The sequence below is a fragment of the Euleptes europaea genome, chromosome 4 (genome assembly GCF_029931775.1).
Source record: "Euleptes europaea isolate rEulEur1 chromosome 4, rEulEur1.hap1, whole genome shotgun sequence".
NCBI lineage: Eukaryota > Metazoa > Chordata > Lepidosauria > Squamata > Sphaerodactylidae > Euleptes > Euleptes europaea.
The window spans coordinates 21,869,491-21,884,432 of record NC_079315.1 but is presented as its reverse complement, the minus strand read 5'-3'; the positions used below and the strand labels follow the sequence as shown (position 1 = coordinate 21,884,432).

The 14,942-nt window shown below is 43.4% G+C and overlaps 1 protein-coding gene across 1 annotated transcript in view; it reads left to right on the top strand.

Annotated features, from left to right (window-relative positions):
- NRG1 (neuregulin 1) overlaps positions 1–14,628 on the top strand; it is a 122,946-nt gene extending 108,318 nt beyond the window's left edge. Inside the window, exons 5-9 of the mRNA XM_056848008.1 lie at positions 644–746; positions 5,223–5,349; positions 9,780–9,910; positions 12,214–12,417; positions 13,613–14,628. Coding sequence (XP_056703986.1) covers positions 644–746; positions 5,223–5,349; positions 9,780–9,910; positions 12,214–12,417; positions 13,613–14,267 — 1,220 coding nt within the window. The 3' untranslated portion in view covers positions 14,268–14,628. The remainder of the gene's footprint in view (positions 1–643; positions 747–5,222; positions 5,350–9,779; positions 9,911–12,213; positions 12,418–13,612) is intronic.
- The last annotated feature ends 314 nt before the right edge of the window (positions 14,629–14,942 follow it).

Below are 14,942 nucleotides of genomic sequence, written 5' to 3'. Positions count from 1 at the left end.
TATGAGTAATCGTGTTTTGTCTATGGTACAATGCATCGTTGCCCCATTGTGGTTGCTGAACTGGGGTGGGGGGAGGAATTGAGTTTAACAGATGAACAGTTTAACCAGTCCTTGATCAACTGTAGTTTTTATTGGTGGCGTTATTGCAAGCCAAGCTCAAAGTACAATTGTAAAAAAAATTCTAATGTGACAAGCACTGTGAGCAGGTTTGGGAAAACCATTGTGTACGTAAAATTGCAAAGGGGAGAAGGGGATGGAAGGTTTTTTTTTAAGGATTGAGAGGTTATCCCACCTATCTTTGCAAGAGGGCTGGGGACTATTTCTACATTCATCTTTGTTATATCAATTTCCCATTTTTTTTTATTTTTAGCAAACTTTTTTGTGAGCTTATGTTAGAATTCTAAACTCCCACCACAACATAAATGGATTGTGTTTGTTCAAAGCCTTACACTCATCCTTCACTGGTATTGCATTCAGATCGTAGTTTCTGAATGTGTTATTTGTTATGGGGGTGGGAGCAGCTGAGCCTTTTATTTCACTCTATAAAGTTGTAGGCTAGAGGGGAGGTAGCGTGGTGTTTGCTGTTCACTTTGCTAATAATGTGCGTCTGTAACCCTTTTTTATCTTTTTTGTCACTTTCTAGAAGCTGAGGAACTCTACCAGAAAAGGGTGTTGACCATAACTGGCATCTGCATTGCTCTCCTTGTGGTTGGCATCATGTGTGTGGTGGCCTACTGCAAAACAAAGTAAACTTTCCTTCTCCTTTCTATAACTTTGGTTATCACTGAGGGGGTCAGGACCCAGTCCAAACAAAACTGAAGAAATATGCATGCAACTGTTTGCAAAACTAGGTGGCCAAAGGTCTACCGTGCCATCTTAAGCAGTGTTACATCCTCCTAAGTCCATTGAAGTAAGTGGATTTAGAAGGATGTAATTTTGCTTGGTGCCATCAAGTCACAGCTGACTTATGGTGACCTCACAGGATTTTCAATGCAAGAGACGTCTGGAGGTGGTTTGCCATTGCCTGCCTCTGCGTCACAACCCTGGTGTTCCTTAGTAACTGGTACTTAGTCCCAGCAAAATGTTGGTAGGGTTTCATTGTAACTGTAGTTGAGTGTGAAACAGTAAGAAATGTTTCCAGTGATCCCGTACACTAATGACTGAATGCCAAATGGTGACTGATAGATTAATCCAGCATTTCCCCCAGATTCTCATACCTCTGTAAACGGGACACCTTTACTATACAAAGTTATAGTTGGCTTATAAAGCGAGTTATAAAATTAACATGGGTGCTTGCTTTTAACCTTTTTTGCATATACTGCAGTCAGAGTTCAAGCTTCCATTCACAACTGTCGTAGTAAAATGTTTACTTTCATTACATTCAAGATTGAAAGGTTTATTACCTCAGTACTGACCTACTTCACACACACAAACTGTTTCACATCTGTGGATTAGAATAAAGAGCTAGATATGGCATTACACACCTGAGAAATAATTAGCCCACTTATTCTTCTGTATATCCTGGATTGTGTAGTACTAAAGTAGTGTAGACCAAAATCTCCCAAACATTCTGAATTAAACTGGGAGTTAGACATCACTTTTGCCACCAAAATAGTTTACCATCAATATATCTAATTCTCTAGTTGGAGCCAAGAACTGACAAGAATCTTTCTACAAACCTGAGAAAAGCCCTAAGTTTTCAGAAAAATGCTGCTCCCTACTATTCAACAGTAGGGGTTAGAGTTTTAGACTAGGATCTGGAAGATGCAAATTCGAATACCAGCTCTTCCATGGAAGTTTATTGGGTGACCTATGGCCAGTCATACACTCCTTGCCTAGCCTACCTCACAGGGCTGTTGTGAGGATAAAATGAAGGGCAGGAGAATGATGTAAGCTGCTTTGAGTCCCCATTGGAGAGAAGTTAATAAATATAGCTGAAATGTAAATGAAGTACAGCTGAAGATGGGAGACAGATAAAAGGTAGGTTGGCTGGTGGGTGGGAAGGAGAGAAGAAAGCAGGGAAAACAGAGAAGATGTGGGGGTTTCCAGGAAAAGAGAAAGAAGAAATAATAGGGGAGGGAATGCAGGGGGGAAATGAGATTCCTCCTGCAAGCCCTTGCATGTCCCCCACTTGTTATTAACTCATAATAATTACGTATCCTCAAGGGAAGCCCACCCCATGAGCTTCCTGGGCAATTCTTCTGTGTCTCTGTATCAGGGTTCCCATACCAAATCCTTAGTGTAGTGTTGACCTTTGCAAAATCCTGCATCCTACTCCCCCTCCTTTATTGTAAATACGATTCTACCAGAGATGTTGTTAACCAAACAATCAGGTGCCATTATCTAACAAACACTGAATCTTCCAAAACATTCCGTCTGCATAGCAATTGTTTTAACAGAAAGCTACAACTGGGGAGGGGCAATATACACATCTAGTTTTCCCATTGCTTTTTTTCTTCTCTGTGTCCCTTTAGTGGTTTGTGTTGGTAAGCGAGTGCCCTTCTCATGCAGAAGGAACAGTAGTTCCCAAATTGTGAAAAGGGTCCACAGCAGGCCCTGAGTCCCAAGGTTGTCTGCAGATAATACTAATTCTGAACTATTTAGAAACTGCCTCACATTAAGTTCCTCTCTGTGCGTTCTTCCTCTCTGCACACAATATTCAGCAACTTAAAAACGCCTATTGGCTACATCCTGACTAGGCTTGACAGGTCCCTTTTCGCCACCGGCTGGTGGTTTTTGGGGTGGAGCCTGAGGAGGGTGGGGTTTGGGGAGGGGAGGGGCTTCAATGCCATAGAGTCCAATTGCCAAAGCAGCCATTTTCTCCAGGTGAACTGATCTCTCTTGGCTGGAGATCAGTTGTAATAGCAGGAGGTCTCCAGCTGGCACCTGGAGGTTGGCAACCCTAATCCAAACAGAGCAGCAGGTCTACCAGATAGCAGACATTTCCAGGAAGCAGTTTTTTTTACTGTTCTGTGCAAATGAGACATAAAAGCAGAGATGCAGACAGAAAACCTGGACTGAGTATATGGTTAGCTGACCCTGATACATTTGTGGATGACATGGTCTTAATCAGGGGAATGCTGGATGTGTGTGTTTGTTTGTTTCGAGCTAAGATCCTAGGCTGCAGCGAAACCAGTAGGTATAGGGTATGAGATCATATACTCTGTGCTGGCTGCATTGTTGCATAGCAAGGGCTAATGCCAAGCACGTGCTTTCACTGCAGCTGGCTCCCTTGTCTGGCTTTGCAGTTGATGCAGTATCTCCTCTCATTCATCCTTGAGCGAGCATGTCAAGGGCCATTGTGTGACTCAGCACTCGCTGCGACTGAAGAACTTGGAACAGGCAATCATTGCCACATCTTTCTGAACGCCAAGTTCTTATCTTGGAACCATAAGGATTAGGACCTTTTCTCTTTTATTTTCCGTGTTGTCTGTTTTAAAGACAGCTGTTTTTTTCCTGCAACTCTGCAGGCAAAGGTCAACTGCATTTCAGACCTGACTGTGGTAGTCAGCATAGTTCCACTCCATGGACCAGCTAGTTGCAAGCAGGTAAACAAGCCAGGGGTGTTCAGACAATGGATGGATGACAACGATTTCCAAATTAGTCCTGTCTGTCCTAATGCTCTTTGCCTAGATTAGAAAGACCCAGCTGGCCAGAGCCAGGTTTCCAGTGTTACTTCGCCAGGAAATTCCGTTCTGCTGGGCCTCTAATAGCCAAGAGAAGGTTATATGCACCCTCAGTCTCAGGAGGGGCAGTCAGCTTTGGGTGACATCCTCTGCCTGTTTCATGTGATTCAGTGATATAACTTGTTCAAATCAAATTTATTAATACGGTCAACTGACCAATCACATGCCAACGCATCAAAATTTCCAGACTCAATAGTTTTGCACCGCAGAATCACAGACTGCCTGTACAAATAAAGGTGTAAGATCAATAAAACAACCTCTAATTAAAATTGTCACCTTAAAATTGATAAAATTGTAAAATATTCTAACAAACATTCTCTAATCAAGTTCTGCGTATTTTAATAGCAACAGCGCAGAACTTGGCAGTCTGGAGCGTAAGCTGAGGATCTTCTCCTAATAGGAGAAGCTCAACTGACTCTTCAGGGAATTTACCAAGCTTTGATCTAACGTCGCGGTAGAATGGGCAACATATCAGTGCATTTTCGATGGTTTCAGTGTCCCCTGTCCCACATGGACAAACTTCTCTGATCTAGGGATATAACTTGTTTCAGGCTAATGCCATGCCTTGCAAAAGAATGGAAAATCGTTATAGCTTTTGGATGCCAAACACAACACTAACCCAGATTAAAAAAAACAAACAGGTGTAGGCAGTTTGTTCAGTATAAACACAATAAAATATTGCTTCTGTTTCTCATTCCTGAAGGAAGATTTCACGGGAATAGCCTTTGCCATTTTAATGCTGCAGTGATTGGGGGGGGGGGGCTTTACCTCCTAGTCTATACAGAAACCTCCTGATGAGAATAGAAACACGCTCCCCTTCACAAAAGTCAGTGTATATGCAGTCCATGTATAACTTCTTTAGATAAAGAAACAGAAACTAGAATGATAGCGAGAGGCTGCCAAATAGGGTTGCCAACCTCCAGGTACTAGCTGGATATCTCCTGCTATTACAACTGGTCTCCAGCCAACAGAGATCAGTTCACCTGGAGAAAATGGCCACTTTGGCAATTGGACTGTATGGCATTGAAGTCCCTCCCCTCTCCAAACGCTCCCCTCCTTAGGCTCTGCACCAAAAACCTCCTGCTGCTGGCAAAGAGGGACCTAGCAACCCTACTGCCAAATCATACATGTATTTGAAGTCTTCTGTTTCTTGGTTGTGGGGGTTAATTTTTTTTTTTAAGAAACAATATTAATTAAAGGATGTTGAAAGTGCAACTGTTTGAATTTTGAGTGTTAGCATCTATTGTACTCCCCCCCCCCCCTTTGTTTTCAAAAGAACTGTTTGTGGAAGTAATCCATTTTTGGGATGGTAGTTAATTTTGCAAAGCAGGCTGTCTCTATCCAGACCAGGGTCTCTGCATTTAACAAACGTACTTTTCATGAGCCTTGCAGAATTAAACAAGTCTTGAACTCTGCCTGTCCCAATGGCTCCTGTTGTGTGTCTGATGGATTTATGCCCATCATGGGAATGTGGGTTATAGCGGGGGACTGTTTTGTTCATTTAGCTGTTAAAGCTGTTTCATATTTCAAATGCAGGAAGCAGCGGAAAAAGTTGCATGACCGCCTTCGACAGGGCCTTCGATCGGAACGGAATCATCGGGTCAACATGGCAAACGGGCCCCACCATCCTCATCCACCACCAGAAAATGTCCAGCTGGTCAATGTAAGTGTGGCATTAAAGGAAGTGTTCCTGAGACCTCATTCGTTCCTTCCCACTTTTTCCTCCAAAGCCATTTGCAGTGCAACCCTAAGTGGAGCTTTACACTTCTCTGAGGAGCCATGGCTCACTGGTAGAGCATCTGCTTTGCATGCAGAAGACTGCAGGTTCAATCCCCAGCATCTCCAAGCTCTGGCAGTAGGTGATCTGAAAGACCTCTACCTGAGACCCTGGAGAGTAGCTGCCAGTCTTAATAGATAGTACTGACTTGGATGGACTGATGGTCCGATTCAGTATAATGCTGCTTCATGTGTGTTCATGTGTAGGAATTATGGATCACAAAAAGGTGATTTCTTTGGGGAGGGGCTGTGGCTCAGTAGTAGAGCATCTGCTTGGCATGCAGAAGGTCCCAGGTTCAATCCCTGGCATCTCCAGTTAAACGGACTAGGCAGGTAGGTGATGGGGAAGATCTTTCTCTGCCTGTGTCCCTGGAGAGCCGCTGCCAGTCTGAGTAGACCATACTGACTTTGATGGACCAAGGGTCTCATTCAGTATAAGGCAGGTTCATGTGTTCATGTGTTGTTCATGTGAGCCTATTGCAGTCAGTGGACTTAGAAGGATGTAACTCTGGTTAGGACTGCACTGTTAAATCCCTTAACAGTTAAAAACAGAGTTTCCCATATCACTCATTCAGACAAAGTGATTGAAAAAGAGAATAAATGTTATAATTTATTGTCACTCCGAACAATTTGAGTGTAGAGCTTTCCAGTTCCTAAGTGAGTGTCTGATTGAAACTAAAAAGTCAGAATCGTGGTTGGCTGTTTTTCCCCACTCTTATCTGAAAACAAGGAAGTGAAAATTTTCCAGTGCACTAATGTGAGGAAACATGTCTGCGCAGATTGTCTACAAAAACAATCCCATATTTACTTATGTATTGTTTATAAGGTTTATACCCTGTGTTTCTGCTTACGAAGCACTAAGGATGGATTAGTCAGTAAATATGTATGTAAGTATCATTGTGTTAAAACAAAAATAAAACTAGTTAAACCATAAAGTAAGGAATAAAACAATTAAGGGCCAAGAAATGAAGAACATCAGCAAGGAAAAAACACACTAAACCTCAGACCACCGTAGCAAAGCCTTAAAAGTTAGAAAAATAGCAAAAGATTCTGATAAATAAAATTAATGAACTAAAACCCAAACAAAAAGACTAAAAGGCATAAAACAAATCACCTTTGGATAAATAACTTACAACCCCCCACAAAAAAAAGCTCTCCAGAAAAGAATTGTCTTGACCTCATCAGGTGCAGAGTGGTAAGCTGCAGTACTGCAGTCAAAAACTCTGCTCACTACCTGAGTTCGATCCCAACGGAAGTCGGTTTCAGGTAGCCGGCTCAAGGATGACTCAGCCTTCCATCCTTCTGAGGTCGGTAAAATGAGTACCCAGCTTGCTGGGGGTAAAGGGAAGATGACTGGGGAAGGCACTGGCAAACCACCCCGTAAACAAAGTCTGCCTAGAAAACGTCATCCTATAGGTCAGGAATGACCCGGTGCTTGCACAGGGGACCTTTACCTTTACATCAGTGAGGGCCCCATCCAGTTGCCCAAAAAGAGGGTGTTCAGAGCCTGGAGCGGGGCACAGCAGAAGCCTGTTCCTATATGCCCAGCAGCCTCACCTCCTGAAAAGTTGGCACACAGGGAGGGCTAACCCCAGAGTCGGGTTAAATTCAAGCAACTTTATCCATAAAGTATGTTGCAAAATTATCACAGTATGCCATCAAGGGTCTGAAATCCTTTGGGGGCCCAGATGTAAAAGGTCCTGGACTCCTCAAAACAGCATTGCTGGATAGCTTCAGACTCATGCATTGGTGATAGAGAATTACGATTTCTTCACTGTAGGAGAAGTTCAAAGATGAGCTATGACTCATGTTAGGTTGAAAACAGTATGAGTCTTCCTTCCTCTACAGCTTCTGATGTTTCACTGAGCCCAAAACCTAAGAGAAGGCTTAGACTCTTCCAGTGAGGTGCTTCAGAGCAATCATGAATTGCGTGGATCACCTGCTCCTTCCACAACTTAACCAGAGCTTCAGCATGACTCCCAGCTATAAAGGTAAAGGTCCCCTGTGCCAGCACCGGGTCATTCCTGACCCATGGGATGACGTCACAATCTGACGTTTACTAGGCAGACTTTGTTTACGGGGTGGTTTGCCAGTGCCTTCCCCAGTCATCCTCCCTTTACCCCCAGCAAGCTGGGTACTCATTTTACCAACCTCGGAAGGATGGAAGGCTGAGTCAACCTTGAGCCGGCTACCTGAAACCGACTTCCGTCGGGATCGAACTCAGGTCATGAGCAGAGCTTGGACTGCAGAACTGCAGCTTACCACTCTGCACCACAGGGCTCTGGACAAGGAGAAAAATCCCTTAAATATTCAGGAAACTATTTGGGTCTATCATTCCCCAGGGATGGGCCATCAGACCCTTGGTCCATCAAAGGCAGTATTGTCTATTCAGACCAGCAGTGGCTCTCCGGGGACTCAGGTAGAGGTCTTTCACATCACCTATTTGCCTAGTCCCTTTAACTGGAGATGCCGGAGATTGAACCTGGGACACTGTCCTTCAGTGTTACTCCTCTGAAGATGCCTGCCACAGCTGCTGGCGAAACGTCAGGAAAGAAAATACCAAGACCACGGTCACACAGCCCGGATAACCTACAAGACCCAATGAACTCTGACCGTGAAAGCCTTCGACAATATTTTGAACCTGGGACCTTCTGCATGCCAAGCAGATGCTCTACCACTGAGCCACAACCCCTCCCCCATTCTCAGAACTGGAACTTCCTCCTTTCAGAAAAGACAGATGAAGAGCGAGTGACATTGATTCTTCTACCTCACTAAAGCCCTTCCCCAATTCTGCACCCCCATGGTGTTCCAGGTGATGATCACACGCTCTCAGGAGAAGCTTATGGGAGGGCTCTGGTGTAGCCCACAGGTCACTAGCTGGACGTCCGAGATCCAAAGATAAAATAATGGGGGAAATGTCTATGACTAATAAAAGTGACAGATAAAAAGATATCAGGCAGCTGTTGTGAGATCAACACAGGTGGCAGTACACTTTGCAGCTAAATCTGAGCTATCTCAATTGCATATGGAAAGTCGTAAGGACCTTTTTTTGCCATCGTTTCCAGCAGAGACAGGATTTTACCTATTCTATGAGCCTGTTCTGTGTTTTCAGACAATTAGACATTTCCCCTATTACATCATTCCCTGAGAGAGCCAATTTGTAGTCCAGCATTACCTGTTATTTAGCCACAAAATAGTCAAAGCTTTTCCCCCTGCCAATTATTTTCTTTTTTGTTTGTAATAGCAGAAAAGAATGGACCAGAATTCAGACTCCCATTGTTTCTCTGATGGCCAAACTAAACTTTTGGAAAAAACTGGTTTGTTAAAAGTACAAGAAAAACATGCTTTCTGCCTAATTTATTTCTTGAAGGAAGGTTGTGGGCAGATAAATGGGCAGGTAGCATTCAGAACTTTGGCACACACCTGCCGCCTATAATCTGAATCAGTACACTAATTCTTTCTGAGTAATGTATAGAAAAAGTTCTAAAGCAGATTGTGACCCAGAAAGTATTGCAGCACAGACTTTTCTACATATCAGCAATTCTCCAAAGGCCACTGGCCGGATCACACTAAAACAAATTGCACTGACCCTATTTAGAAGATGTGCACATTAAATAGTTTTCAGTGGAACAGCTATGTTTATCTTGAATTCCTTCTTAAACAACATGAAATTACTTCTTATCTTAACATAAGAATAATTAAGCGGTAGCTGATTCAGTAAAGGCGGCACTTTATGCATGAAATTGCTCGCTGCGTCTTTTAATATACATCAGCGGTTCCCAAAGTGGGCAGTACCACCCCCTGGGGGGTGGGATTACCTGGGGGGGGGCACTAAGAGGCAAGAGGGCAGCAGGGGGGTGCTAGAGGTGGGCCTCTTCAACTGTGTTGTTCACTAATTTACAGTAGATCAAGTTATGGCACCATGCTGGAAAATTTGGTGGAAACTATCAGAATTTTTTTCCCACACTTTGAAGAGCTGGTACCACTGGATCAAGTTCATCAGTTTTGTTGAATAAATTTCAGCTAAAAAGTTTAACTTTGATTTTGAATAGATGTGCAACTACTTGTTACTGTTTTGAAATGTTATTGTTGTTATCTTCTTTAGTGAGTCATGCAAACCCCTATTTTGAATAATGCTTTTTGTAGGATAGGGCAGGGGCGCTGGGGTCGGGTTTGTGGAACCAAGGGGGCAGTGGCCCGAAATGTTTGGGAACCACTGATATACATAAAGAGAAGACTGTGTGCAGGATGTACTTTAAAGTGCATAAATACGTACTTCAGAGTGTATAAATGTGTGTTCTGTCTCTGTTTATTTAGCAATATGTATCTAAAAATGTAATATCCAGTGAGCATGCCGTCGAGAGGGAAACAGAGACATCGTTTTCTACAAGCCACTATACCTCAACGACTCACCACTCCACAACGGTCACTCAGACACCCAGCCACAGGTAGGAGGCTGAAAGAGAACCAGCGGCCTGACTGTCTCATCTCTCGCAGTTGCAGAACCGCTGTCTGTAAAAATCGGTGTTCCGAAAAGAGATGTATAATATCTGTGCAAACTAAGGACCGTTTCAGATTATTTGTAGCATAAGATATAATCGTTATCCATTGTTGTGTGCAGTCCAGAAGTATTATACTTTGGGCCTATGTCATGTTGTAGGTTTTGTTCTTGGGGAAATGCCACTCTTCCTCCAAATAATTGTTTGTTCTGGAGGCTAGGGCAACAGCGGTTGCTTTTGCAACATGAAATGAGGCACCCACTTGGATGTGCCTGTGAGGTGAATACCGGTGAACAATACAACTCCTTCCACTTTTTCCCATACCACTTTGTAACTTTAAAAAATGCTGTACAACCAACTTGTGACCTAGCAAGCCAAACACAGCCTATTAGCCACATATTGTGATTTCCCAATCAGTTTCTTTGTTTTCCAGTCTTCAGTAGGCAGCAACCACTGCAGGCCTGTGGAGCCCCTGGCTACTCCGTGTGGCTGATGGGCTGTGCACATACGGTTGCCAACGTCCAGGTGGTAGCTGGAGATCTCCCACTATTACAACTGATCTCCAGGTGACAGAGATCAGTTCACCTGGAGAAAGTGGCTGCTTTGGAAGGTGGGCTCTATGGCATCATACCCTTTGAAGTCCCTCCTCTCCCCAAACCCCTCCATCCGCAGGCTCCGCCCCCCAAAATCTCCAGGTATTTCCCAACCTAGAGCTGGCAACCCTATGTGCTCAGTGGGTTACAAGTTGTGCAAACCTGCTAGAGAGGATCAGTATTCCCACAGTGAACCTATTGGAGTCAAATGCATTTAGTAAAGAAGTGGATATCAGCAAGATGGCGGACAGCTATCACTTCTTTTGCAAAGCCTTTGTTTTTAATTGAGTTGATCTGTTTCTCTGCAGAATGCCCACTCCCCCTTTTCTGTCCTAGAGTATGCAGTTATCCCCTTCCTCCTGGCAGATATCTCTCCTTGTTCTAGTGTCTCCTCTCTCATATATTGAATTACATAGTTTGTTTAGCACACATATGTTATTATTATTAATATATAATTCCACCTTTCTCCACAGTGTGTGGACTCAGGGCAGGTTATAGAATCATAGAGTTGGAAGGGGCCATACAGGCCATCTAGCCCAACCCCCTGCTTAATGCAGGATCAACCTAGAGCATCTCTGACAAGTGCTTGTCCAGCCTCTGGTTAAAGACTACCAGTGAGGGGAGGCTCACCACCTCCCTAGGTAGCTGGTTCCACTGTCGAACAACTCTTACCGTAAAAACTTTTTTCCTAATATCCAGCCAGTACCTTTACTCCAGCAATTTAAACCCATTATTGCAAGTCCTATCCTCTGCTGCCAACAGGAACAGCTCCCTGCCAGATAGATAAACAACCTCTGCTGCCAACAGGAACAGCTGCAGGTGGTAGCTGGAAATCTTTTGCTATTACAACTTATTTCCAGGCAATAGAGATCAGTTCACCTGGAGAAAGTGGCTGCTTTGGAAGGTGGTCTCTATGGCATTGAAGTCCCTCCTCTCCCCAAACCCCTCCATCCTCAGGCTCCACCTGAGGTTACAGATAGATAAACTATAACATCAGCTCAATGGCAGCACAAGAAAGAAAGTCCATACAGACATGGGGGCTTGGAACGAATCCAGCTACTCTGCCATTGCCCCTCCAGCTGTGTGAATGGGCTCCCATCTCCCCTACAACTGACCTAATCCCAAGTCCTAACAAGGTCTCTTTCAGAGCCCAAAAGGCTGAACGGGCCCTTTGGCTTGTGCCTCTGGCAAACACTGAACTTTTCAAAGTGCTTTGAAAAAACAGGAGAGCAAATGTCCAGCAGGTCTTTTTCCAGCTGGCCCAGGTTTCCCAATTTCCTCTCCTTTAGCACTTCTGGCATGCTCTGGGCCTGGAAAAGGGACCAGTGGTAAATGCTGATTCCTATCGTTTTGCTTACTTAACACAGAACGATATCAGCCATGGCTGTTCCTTGTTCTTTTGCGTAACTCTGAAATGGATGTCAGTTCCTGTTTGAACATTTCCTGTGCACCTCCATTTTGGGCACATAATGGTGTTTTTTTAAAGAAATGTCTCCTTAGTTACTCAAGCAAGAGCACGCACCGATGAAAACCTCATTGCCCTGTGAATCCGCTGATTACATTGCCCAGATCACTGAAAACATCTCTCGTTTTCCTTTTTCTCCAGTGTTTGAATTTTAAAACGTTCTCTTCTTTTTCTCCCCAACGGCTCTTTATCAGTTGGAGCAACGGCCGGACCGACAGCATCATCTCCGAAAGCCATTCAGTGCTTGTGAGTTCCTCGGTGGAGAATAGCCGGCATGCAAGCCCGACGGGCCCTCGAGGGCGCCTCAACGGCATCGGAGGGCCGCGAGAATGCAGCAGTTTCCTCAGGCATGCACGAGAGACACCCGATTCCTATCGTGATTCACCTCACAGTGAAAGGTACCCCTCGTAATCTGACCTTCCTGCCAGTTATTGCAGAAGCGTGACTGTCTGGAACACTGTTAGACTGAATGTGTGTCATTTAGAGGCCCAGGGAGAACTTTCTTTCTTCAACATGTCCAGGAATCCTAAAGCAGACTCCTTTCATAATGGAATTATGTGGCTTTCTGATTCGTCATCCGGAAATTTTAGTGCAGCAGTGTCCTTGAATCCTGTCAGGTGGATTTTTTGGGCAGTAAACTCATGCTGCCTTAAACCATCTTCAGTATTCAGCGCTTAAGTGTCAAGGAGATCATTTTTTTCCCCTGCTTAGTGATTGGAATGTATATACAGGTGCATGAAAAAAACAATAGTCATTTGAGAAGCCACCAACGGCAGTATTGAGACATGGTAGCTAACCATGGTTTGGTACTGCATGAATGAGCCCACCTTCTTTGTGCGTACAGTGTGATTACTGGGTTGTTCTGAACAAACAATATGTGACCATTACCTTCAAACCAGCCAACTATGATTTCTGCTTGCACTGCAAACCAGGATTATAAACTGATTCCCTTCTGCTTCTCAACTCTTCTTCTTCTAAAATCATCCCTCCCCCCATCTATATTCCCTTTCGTTTTCTTTGGTATTGCTAATAAATTGGAAGATAATTGGTAGGTCATCAGAAACCAAGTAAAGAAGAAATTAATGTTCTTTGAAGTTGACTTATTTAAAAAATATATTTTATTAAAAAATTATATAATACATACAATCAAAACACACATACTACCTCATACATACAGCACATTCAAACTTCAAAGGGCATCGGTATATATATTATCTTCTAATACATTCTATTTATATTTAGATAAAGAAGTATTGAATTGATAATGTATTCTAAGACCTTCATTGATATTTCCCTTACAGACTAACAAAACCATACTTAGCTTTAATCATTCCCCTAATTTATATAAAATGATCGCTGTATTATGTTGTCTTGCTTATCTTTCACACTTATGTGTACTTTAATCTATATCTCCTCTGTTTTCCTTTTTAATCTATTTACTATAATCATTTAATCTATGACATCCTACTGTTATTCTAGTCAAAAAAAGTATTATCAGTTTATCCTGCATTACTAAATTACAATTTCAGTTTGCCATAATCAGAAGTTGACTTTTTAAAATCTCTTTTGTCCCTCTTGTCTGGGCTTCTCTAGGTATGTATCTGCTATGACCACACCAGCTCGCATGTCACCTGTAGATTTCCACACTCCAAGTTCTCCAAAGTCACCTGCTTCAGAAATGTCTCCACAGGTCTCCAGCTTAACAATGTCTGTCCCTTCTGTGGCAGCCAGTCCGTTCATAGAAGAGGAGAGGCCTCTTCTTCTTGTGACGCCACCCCGGTTACGGGAAAAATACGAGCATCACATACAGCAGTTCAACTCCTCTTACCACCACAATCCCGCTCATGAAAGCAACAGCCTCCCGCCGAGTCCTTTGAGGATAGTGGAGGACGAGGAATACGAAACCACGCAGGAGTACGAACCCGCGCAGGAGCCCCCAAAGAAACTAGTCAACAGTCGGAGGGCCAAAAGAACAAAGCTCAATGGCCACATTTCCAACAGATTGGAAATGGACACCGACACAAGCTGTGAGAACAGTAGCTCAGAGAGTGAAGCGGAAGACGAAAGGATAGGAGAAGACACGCCTTTTCTGAGTGTACTGAACCCTGCGGCAGCCGACCTAGAATCAGCTACTGTGTACCGGCTGGCCGACACCAGGACTAACCAAAACAGCCGGTTCTCCACACAAGAAGAATTGCAAGCAAGATTGTCCAGTGTAATAGCTAACCAAGACCCCATCGCTGTATAAAAAAAGAGAAACATTTTAAACAAAAACCCACATAGATTCACATGTAAAACTTTATTTTATATAATGAAGTACTCCACCTTTAAATTAAAACAATTTATTTTATTTTAGCAGTTCCGCTACTAGGATTTAAAAAAAAGAAAAACCACAGGGGGAAAAAAAACTTTTATAAATTAAATATATAATGTATATACAAAAGTGTTATGTGCCATATGTAGCAATTTTTTTTACAGTATTTCAAAACTGAGAACGATATCAATGGTGCCTTTATGTTACGTTATGTTGAGAGCAAGTTTTGTAAAAGTTGCAAGTGACTGTTGTTCCACAGTATTGCGCAGAAGTGTCCAGTGTTCTGGGTTGTTCCCTTTCCCCAGGCCCCTCCCTCTTCCCACCCCCATCCCTGGCTCATTTTTCTTATGCAACGCATTAATGGTGACTGGCTGTACAATTGGCAATTGCAACAGTCCCTGTGTTTGCTTCTTGTAGCCCCCCGGGCTACATTACCTGCGCTGCGCTGTCATTACCTACCTGAAGAACAAAACCTACCTTTTTCTTCTAAAAAAAAGGTTTTATTACATGATCTGGGGTTTGTCTGTTCTCTGGCAGAAAAAGAGCCTTGTTTGGGGGAGGAGACTTGAGAAAATGGTAAATCCAACATGATGCTGTTATTTACAGCAG